This window comes from Trachypithecus francoisi, unplaced genomic scaffold (genome assembly GCF_009764315.1).
Source record: "Trachypithecus francoisi isolate TF-2019V2 unplaced genomic scaffold, Tfra_2.0 Lachesis_group17, whole genome shotgun sequence".
NCBI classification, from domain to species: domain Eukaryota; kingdom Metazoa; phylum Chordata; class Mammalia; order Primates; family Cercopithecidae; genus Trachypithecus; species Trachypithecus francoisi.
Window position 1 is genome coordinate 69048968 of NW_022681462.1, and position 10164 is coordinate 69059131.

The following is a 10164-nucleotide window of genomic DNA, read 5'->3' on the forward strand; positions in this document are numbered from 1 at the left end:
AGTTATAAATCAAGTGCCTAGCAGAGCAGCTGCTTACCCTTCCACAGTAAACAGTTCTTTCTCTTTTCCCCGCCTGACCCCGCCTCCCCAGATTTTCAGACTAAGAAGAGATGCTGCTGGCTTAGAATCTTCTATGTGGAAGCAAAGCCGCAACAAAGGGTGCACCGCCTTTAGATTTCGTTACTGTAAACTGAGTAGGTCTTTGGCAACATCAAGACAGCTGGAGCATATAGAGACTGCCAGAGGCCTGCAGCGCAGCTGGGAGGATCAAGGAGGGGGAATTGGAAGGGCCAGATGGGGAAGGAAGGACTGCTGAGAATCTGGGCAGCATCTTAGAGGTGAGGCCCAGTCCAGATGGTCACAGCTTTAGCTGGGTCACCTTAGCCTTTCTCTTCTTGTTGCTTTGTATTTTGTTTACCTCGGTTTTGTAGTAAAATAATTCTTGAAAATAGTCAAGCCACTTGTGGGTTTGTCAGGGAGTAGTGCCTCACTCGGTCATTTAGGTAGGAGGGGCCACAGTGTGTTTTGAGTATATTGTTGGGAGCCACTAAGTCAAATAGATTTGGGAGGATGGTAAGGAGCAGGAAAATATAATTAGGGGCTTCCCTGGGTAGATTCAGGATTTATGAACCACCAGTGTATATTACCCGATGGAATATTTAAAGTAATAATGCCACATACGTCCATAGTAGTCCATAATCCAGACTTTCCATTCTTTTGGATTGACCTTTTCCTCAATTTTTCTGGATTATTATATATTCATTACATTAATCTTTTTCACCAAGTCTTATTTTCCTCCTTCCTGCTTTCTCCCAATAGAGAGGGAAACAGAAAAAAGTCTAAAGACTATGAATAGATATAGGTGGAGTGTTGTGACATGGGAAAGCGTGCTGTTACAACAGGTGGCAGACCCTATGAGCACACACACACACCCATGCCTTACCCAGTACTGCAAGATCACCCACACTAATGATAAGGCCCAGGTCCAGAGTTATGTCAGCCCTGTGTCATTTCTCTAATGGCCACTGAGTGCTTCGGTTTGCCATTCATTCTCTCGTGCTTCTAAGAAACCTGTGACCCATGGGGACTCCATGCAGATGGCAACAGAGACCAATGCCTCCCTCAGTCTAGCATTTGTTCCCCCTTTAAGTTTTTAAAAGACATGTTACAGACACTGAAGGCCCAGGAGACTATAATCATTTTCTTACCTTGATGAAAATCTAAGTTTAAGACTTGACAGGGGTTCCCTGTTATGATGACCTAAATGTGTCCCCCAAAATCCATGTGCTGGAAACTTACCCCCCAATGCAACAGTCATGGGAGGTGGGGCCTGTGGTGGGTGTTTAGGTCGTGAGAGCTCCGCCCCGCGAATGGATTATGTTTAGGTCATGAGAGCTCCTCCCTGTGAATGGATTATTGCCACTACAAAAGAGGCCTGAGGGAGTGGGTTCCCCTGCTCTCTCCTGCTCTTCTGCCATGTGAGGCTGCAATGTTCCTCCTCTCTGGAGGACACAACAACAAAGTGCCATCTTGGAACCAGAGATTGAATCTGCCAGCACCTTGATCTTAGACTTCCCAGTCTCCAGAACTGTGAGAGAAGAAATTTCGGTTCATTATAACTTATCCAGTCTATGATATTCTGTCATAGCAGCACAAAGTGAACCGAGACACCTGCCATCACTGCCATCACTGCCTCTTGTCTTTTCAAAGACTGTTTCTGGAACTCTTTATAGGCCCCAGAAATCCCAAAGTGGAAACAATAAACCACTTACCTTAAATCCTAATCAATCTGAAAAGCAAAGGCAATGAGTGCATGGATACCTTCTCTCTTTGGAATTCCTCTTTCCATCTGACCCCTGGAATGTGGCTTTTATCTTCAAGATCAGAGAGATGTTAATGACATATTTTCTTTCAGATTCAAGCAGTTCCAGGGCCACAGTCTGTCTTTTAGCTTTAGAAACAAACCAAAGAGGGATTTTATATTAACCATTACTTCCTAAAATCCCATTAAATGCAAGCAATAAAAGCGATAAAAGGATATTGAAAACATAAAAAAAAAACCATCTGCAAATTTTTGAAAGGTAGAAAGCAGAATGGAGGCGCCATAATTCATTCAGCAGAGCAAAGGGCACAAAGTCTTGGTGTCCCCATCTGCAGCTGGAAAATCTGCTGAGAAGCATCTGGAAAGCTCAAGGATTGGAGACACCAGGGGCAATAGAGATAGTGCAAATAAGTGGCAATGCTGAAAGCAGGAGCAATCATTGAAAGTCTACATATGGGGCAATTGAACCTCCAGATCCTTACCCCCATACAAGATGGCTTCCTCACTTCCTCTCCATGGCAAACAAGAAAAATGAAACTAGACAAGCCCTGGTTTCTGGGATCTGGGCTAAAGACTTATGACATAGTAGAGTTCAGATGCTAAAATGAAAACAAAAGGGACTCAGGGAAGGCTTCATACTGAACAGTGAGACTTCCCTCAGCCTCCTTCCCCTGTAGATCCCAGAGTGCCAGCAGCAGCCAGGTTTAAACTCTTCAGGCAGGAGATTGGAGGGTCTTCCACTTGAGAAATTGAACTGCCCAAGGAAAAAAGATCCACAGACACTGATATAAAGAGGTCAGCTATCAGCCAGGCACAGTGGCTCACCCGTGTAATCCTAGCACTTTGGGAGGCCGAGGCGGGTAGATCACCTGAGGTCAGGAGTTTGAGACCAACCTGGCCAACATGGTGAAACCCCATCTCTACTAAAAATACAAAAATTAACTGGACGTGGTGGCACATGCCTGTAATCCCAGCTACTCAGGAGGTTGAGACGGGAGGACTGCTTGAACCCAGGAGGCAGAGGTTGCAGTGAGCTGAGATCGCGCCCTTGCACTCCAGCCTGGGCTATAGAGCAAGACTGTCTCAAAAAAGAAAAAGAGGTCAACTATCAAAAGTTAATTTGCCATCTGATTAGCCTATCCATAATGAAGCCCACTGATTGACAAGCTTGGCCAATACAAAATTTCCAGAGTTTTTCTAAGAGCTCTTTCTTACATATATTTAGCTAAGAATGCTCACACTTTTGAATAAAGCTTATACCATAAAAGAACGAGAAGAAAAAAGCATATACACATATTTTTTTTATAAGGAGGGAGGACCCTGAAGAAACAGAGACAATGCAGGATACAAAAGAATAAAAATTTTTAATCTTACAATTCATATTCTCAAAGAAATATAAGAAATATATTCCAGTCATTTAACAATTGCAGGATACTATTTTTAAAAAGAGAGGCTAATTTTTAAAAAGGAGAAACTTTTAAACATTGCTTAAAAGATAGAAAAAACTAAAAGGGTAGAAGATGAAGTAAAATAAATCTCCCTTTCTTAAAAAATAAAAAAAGAGGGGCCAGGAGCAGTGACTCATGCCTATAATCCCAGCACTTTGGGAGGCCGAGGCGGGTGGATCACAAGGTCAGGAGTTCAAGACCAGCCTGCCCAACATGATGAAACCCCGTCTCTACTAAAACTACAAATATTAGCCAGGTGTGGTGGTGGACGGCTGTAGTCCAGCTACTCGGGAGGCTGAGGCAAGCAAATCACGTGAACCTGGCAGCCAGATGTTGCAATGAGCTGAGATCACTGCACTCCAGCCTGGGTGACAGTGGGAGACTCCATCTCAGAAAAAAAGAAAAAGAAAAATTAGGTAACGTACAAAAAACTGAGTATCAGAATGGTACTGGACTTCCTAACAGCAAAATTAGAAGGTAGAGGACAGTGGAACAATTGCTTCAAAATCATGAGGAAAAAAGATGTCATATTTGGCCAAATTATTAATCAACTATGTGAAACCATTTTTGCAAAATTATGACAGCAAGAGAAATCTGACATAGCTGACTCCATCTTGCTTCTAACTTCAAGCTGCCCTTGTACATTCCTGAGCATAGGCTGAGATTTTGGGAGCAATTTAGTTCATAGTTCAACTTAAAGCAAGGATGCTAATAGCCCTTCCCAAAACTAACCCCATGCCCTCCGATTTGGTACCCAAACTAGCTTTGAAAAACTAATGAAAGGTCAAAAGGTTAAGATTATGAATTATGAATTCATATTATGAATTACACTAAGCTATAGGCATAAATGATAATCAGCCATTGTTCTGGAGGTCACAAGATTTGTAACTTCCCTAGCTATTCCTGTAGATAACATCACTACTGTAGAACCTAAGATTGGTCTTTTGAGACATTTTTCCAGACTTTTCCATTTCCGGAAGCTGACTGACTCCACCTGGACCCAGAACCCATGACTCAACCAGTCCTGTGGCCCTCACCCAGAGGCTGACTCAGCATATGAGGACCACATCCCTGTGATTTCATCTGCAACCAGTCAACAGCACCCATTCCATAACCCCCTGCCCAGCGAATTATCCTTAAAAAAACTCCAGTCTCGGAATTTTCAGGGAGATTGATTTGAATAATAAACTCCAGTCTGCTGCATAGCTTGCTGTATGTTTATTCAACTCTTTCTCAATTGCAATACAGCAGCTGCAGTAAGTCAGCTCCACCTGCACAGCAAGCTGGTAAGAAGGACCTGCCAAGTGATTACATATGCAGAAGCTACTGGATGATGTGTTCCACCAAAACTGGGAGTAAACCAAGAAACCAAGGATACAGAAGATGAAAAAAATCAACAATAGCAACAAACAAACAGGAATCGAACAGAGGAGAAATATTAAAAAAATTCTTAAGAAGACTGGAAAGTCCCAGGATGATGGCAGTACATTGGGCCAAAGCAGAATAGGATGACGGAGGCAAATGCTCTTTAAAAAAAAAAAAGATGGCTGGGCATAGTGACCTGTGCCTGTAGTGCCAGCTACTTGGGAGGCTGAGGCAGGTGGATCACTTGAGCCCAGGATGTTGAGGCCAGCTTGGGCAACAAAGGGAAATCCCCACCTCTAAAAAACTAAATGGATAAAAATAAATTAAAAACTAAAAACAGTGATGATGTAAATAGTAAAGTTTCTGTTATATTGCTAAGAAAAATTCAAGATCTATATAAATGAAGAGATATACCATGTTCTTCAAATGGAAGACTCAATACTGTCAAGATGTCAATTACCTGATAATTGGAATTTTTAAAAAGAGAGTCTAAAATTAGATACCCGTATAAGACCACTTGACTTTCTGCATGCAACAATGGGAAATAGAAGGTATTTTCAATTAATGGTGCTAAAACAACTGGATAGCCATCGGGAAAAAAAAATGAACCTGGAGCCCTTTCTCACACTGTACATCAAAATTTATTCATGATAACTCATAGATCTAAATGTGAAAGCTAAAACTATAAAGATTTTAGAAGAAAGCATACCAGAGTATCTTCACAACTGTGAAATAGCAAATATTTCCTAGAAAGACAAGAAAGTCACAAGCTATTTTAAGAATTTAAAATTGACAGCTGGGTGCAGTGGTGCACACCTGTAGTCCTAGCTACTTGGGAGGCTGAGAAGGAAGAATCACGTGAGCCCAGGAGATCAAGGCTGAAGTGAGCTGTGATCATGCCACTGCACTCCAGCCTGGGCAACAGAGCAAGACCCTGCCTCAAAAAAAGTTGGGCAATGGACTTACTTAGGCACTTTATAAAAGAAAATATATGAATAGCCAATAAGCATACAAAAACATACTTAATACAAGTAATCACCAGGGAAATGCAAATTAAAACTACAGTGTGATACCAGTACACATCCCTGAGAATGGCTAACATGGAAAGGACTAAACATCCTTCCCGAGTATTGGAAAGTATGTGAAGCAACTGGGCTCTCATACATTGCTAGTGGGAGTATTAGCCAACTGCTTTAGAAAACTGCTTGGCATTTTCTTTTTTTTTTTTTTTTTTTTTTTTTTTGAGACGGAGTCTCGCTCTGTCGCCCAGGCTGGAGCGCAGTGGCCGGATCTCAGCTCACTGCAAGCTCCACCTCCCGGGTTTATGTCATTTTCCTGCCTCAGCCTCCCGAGTAGCTGGGACTACAGGCGCCCGCCACCTCTCCTGGCTAGTTTTTTGTATTTTTTAGTAGAGACGGGGTTTCACCGTGTTAGCCAGGATGGTCTCGATCTCCTGACCTCGTGATCCGCCCGTCTTGGCCTCCCAAAGTGCTGGGATTACAGGCTTGAGCCACCGAGCCTGGCTGGCATTTTCTTTTGAAGATAAACATAATCATAACCTACAACCCAAAGATTTCACTCCTAGTTATACATCCAAGAGAAATGAGGGCATATATCCCCCCACTAAAAAAAAAATTTGTACAAGAATATTCATAGCTAGCTAGGCATGGTGGCTTACACCTGTAATCCCAGCACTTTGGGAGGCCAAGGCAGGCAGATCACTTGATATCAGGATTTCGAGACTAGCCTGGCCAACACAGTGAAACCCTGTTTCTACTAAAAATATAAAAATTAGCCAGATGCGCTGGTGCATGTCTGTAATCCCAGCTACTCAGGAGGCTGAAGCAGAATCACTTGAGGCCAGGAGGCAGAGGTTGCAGGGAGCTGAGATCACGATATTGCACTCCAGCCTCAGTGAAAGAGCAAGACTCTGTCTCAAAAAAAAAGTCCATCAACAGGAGAATGGATTTTTAAAAATGTGATAAATTCATTCAATGTGATTAATAAAAAGGAATGAATTGCGTGCAAAAATATGCATAAATCTTTTTAAAAAAACATTATGTTGGGAGAAAGAGGCCAGACACAAAAGAGTACACACTCTATTATTCCATTTACATGAAGTTTAAGAACAGACAAAACTGATATGTGGTACTAGAAGTCACAATAGTGGTTCTTTGGGTGGATATTGACCGGCAAAGTGCATGAAATAACTTTCTCAGATTCTTTCATGCACAGAACTATGTATATCTTGATCTGGGTGGTGATCACAGGGGATAGACACATGTAAAATGTCTATTAGCTTAAAGGTAAGCTCTGTGAATTTTACTCTATGTAAATTCACTTTCAATAAAGTATTAGTAAAAAAAAAATAGTGTAAAACTGTTTCTCTTTTTTTTTGAGATAGGGTCTTGTTCTGTTGCCTAGGCTGGAGTGCAATGGTGCTATCATAGCTCAATGCAGCCTCGACCTCCTGAGCTCAAGTGATCCTCCTACCTTGGACTCCCACGTAGTGGGCACCACAGGCACATGCCAGGAGGCCCAGCTAATTTGTTTTTTTTATTTTTTGTAGAGACAGGGGTCTCACTATGTTGCCCAGGCTGGCTCCAACTCCTGAGCCCAACAGATCCTCCCACCCTGTCCTCCCAAAGTGCTGGGATTACAGGTGTGAACCACCATGCCTGGCTAAACATATTTTAAAAACATAGAAGCACAGGAGGACTGCGTACCCAGCCTGAGCCTGCCATTCTCCCTCCCCCATGTCCCCCAAAAGAAAACATGGAAGCAAGTACCAGAAAAAACTGTCAAAAGAGTTTAAAGTTGTTGGCACTCTTCTTCATAACAAACTTTTTAATACTATTTGACTTTTCATGTATTTGATTTAAAAAATTCAAAATAATTTTCAAAAATTACCTCCCCCAAAATAGCCAGGGGGAAATGCCATTGTCTGACACAGTAAGTGTTCAGCAATGATTTGTGATATGAAGGGAAGAAAGGAGGGAAAAAGGAGGGAGGACAGGCTCTGTTGCACTGTGTGATATTTTGGTGGTAGACTGTTGATGAAAGGCTTGCTTCTAGAAGATTCTACATCACTGGCTAAATAGTTCTGCCTTCTTCTCCAGCAACCTTATGCCTTTTCCCCCCCATAGCACTCCATTACTAAGTGTCTTGAATATGTAGAATCAAGGTGGTAGTCACTGGCCCTGTGACCTCTAATGAGTCCCTTTACCTCTATAGGCTTTAGTTCATCTGAAAACGAAACCAGGAATTAGGTGGCCTCATGTGTCCACTGAATCTGAACTGCAAGGATTCTCACCTTTGAGTTCAAAGCTCTGGTACATCCCGTTCTTTAAACTATCAGCCTGCATTCCCCCTTGGAACTTACCAGCTAAGGAGGTTTCACATAAAACATTTTCCAAGGAGCTGTGTCTACCCTGGCCAGCCTCCTTGAGTTTATCTGGGTGGTCTTTCGTGACGTATTCTTCACCCCATTCTTTACCATCCTTAGGCTGCCTCCACATGCCGGATGGGAGATGGCCCTTGGACTGGATATCAGCCGAGAGGCAAGACTTGAGGTTTTCTTCTGCTTCTGGAGTTGTTGGGTTCACTCCTGGTGGGGTGGGGATGGGGGTGGGGGGCAGGGAAACAAACAAAAGTGCTATCAAAATCTTTTTTAAAAATATGTTTGTTACCACTTTGGGAGGCCGAGGCAGGCGGATCACGAAGACAGGAGATCGAGACCATCCTGGCTAACATGGTGAAACCCTGTCTCTACTAAAAATACAAAAAATTAGCTGGGCGTGGTGGCGGGCGCCTGTAATCCCAGCTACTCAGGCTGAGGCAGGAGAATGGCTTGAACTTGGGAGGCAGAGGATGCAGTGAGCTGAGACTGTGCCACTGCACTCCAGCCTAGGTGACAAGGCGGGACTCTGTCTCAAAAAAAAAAAAAAAGTTACTCATTTTTTTTCTTTTTTGAGATGGAGTTGCACTTTTGTTGCCCAGGCTGGAGTGCAATTGGGCCATCTTGGCTCACTGCAACATCTGCCTTCCAGGTTCAAGTGATTTTCCTGCCTCAGCCTCCCAAGTAGCTGTGATTACAGGTGTATGCCACCACATCCAGCTAATTTTTGTATTTTTAGTAGAGCCAAGGTTTCACCATGTTGGCCAGGCTGGTCTTGAACTCCTGCCCTCAGGTGATCCACCTGCCTCGGCCTCTCAAAGTGCTGGGATTACAGGCGTAAGCCACTGCACCTGACCTTGTTACTAACTCTTAACGAATCTGCCTTTGTTTGGGTACAACTATTCCTTGAGGATTAAATATACCAATTAAGGATTAAAAATGTACACAGCTGCACAGGGTCCCCTCTGTTTCTGGTCTATACATCCTCTATGCTTTATACATAGTCTTTACTAAATAAGGAGTTTTTAAAAATGAATTTATCAAATAGTATAGCTAATTTATAGTATGTATTGACTCCTTATATCTGCTTCCTTTCAGGTGAGCGCACAGATGCTGGAGCACTCCTGGGAAGAGAACACAGAAAGAGGAGGAGGAAGGGTGCCAAAAACAGTGTCTTCTTTGGCCATTTTCCCCTTGATCCTAATGCTAGAAAGGAAGGAGAGAGGGAAGATTAAATAATTTATAAAATTCTGATGAATTGTCAATTAAATAAATCCTTTTTAAAATTTTGTCTTTTATCTTCTTTTATTTTCTATTATTTAGTCCTTTATTGCCTGCACTACACAGATGTAAAAGTAAATAACTTTTGAATTAAACTATACAGTGTGTGATCCATGGAAAACTTACGTCATGCTACATTAACCTGCAACTTTTTGGCAAATGTGAATTCATTAGTCATTGAAATAAGCCAGAAAGGATGAAACATACTGGTTTTGTCTTAACCTTCCCTAGCCCTTCTCTCTCCTTGGGTTCAAATGAGTCACTGGCCTGCTCTAGTACACATCTTGGAATCTTTGTAACTTCGTAACTTTATCTGTTGTGAGTTCTTTCATGCCTGGTTTGAAACTGAGGAAGTGGACACAGCGAAGATAGAAGAGGAAAAGAATGGAATTGCTGGAAGAAAAGAAAACGAAGAGAAGAGCCACTTACCAGGACCCATCATTCCCTTCACATTACTGTCTCCTACATGGACAGATCTGGACTCTTGGGCTGCGGAGAAAGGAAAGCATTCATTCAGCATTCGTTCCACTAACATGGACTAAGCACCTTCCGTGAGCCAGGCACTGGGGGCAGGCTCAGAGATGCTACAGTTTCATGGAGGAGGCAGAGCATTAAAAAAGGAAATTACAGTATCATGTAGCAAGTGCTCTTTTCTCAGCTGTAAAAAGATGCAATCGTGGTACTTACCTCAAGGATTACAACAAGAAATAAATAAGTTAGTATTTGTAAACTGCTTGAAGTTCTACCCGGCATATTGTGAGAGTTAAATAGTTGTTTAACTATAATAGTGGTGGCAGTGGTATGATGGTAATAATTACAAAAGGCAGAATGGTACTGTTAAAATGTAAGCC

At 42.4% G+C, this 10164-nt stretch overlaps 1 protein-coding gene across 8 annotated transcripts in view; it reads right to left on the bottom strand.

Annotated features, from left to right (window-relative positions):
* The window catches only part of ARHGEF33 (Rho guanine nucleotide exchange factor 33), an 86026-nt gene that overhangs the window by 29094 nt on the left and 46768 nt on the right, over positions 1-10164 (bottom strand). For all 8 annotated transcript variants that reach the window (XM_033175945.1, XM_033175950.1, XM_033175946.1 and 5 more), the window contains 3 exons: positions 9743-9802; positions 8018-8242; positions 1822-1951 (listed from right to left, as the gene is read on the bottom strand). In XM_033175945.1, coding sequence (XP_033031836.1) covers positions 1822-1951; positions 8018-8242; positions 9743-9802 — 415 coding nt within the window. The remainder of the gene's footprint in view (positions 1-1821; positions 1952-8017; positions 8243-9742; positions 9803-10164) is intronic.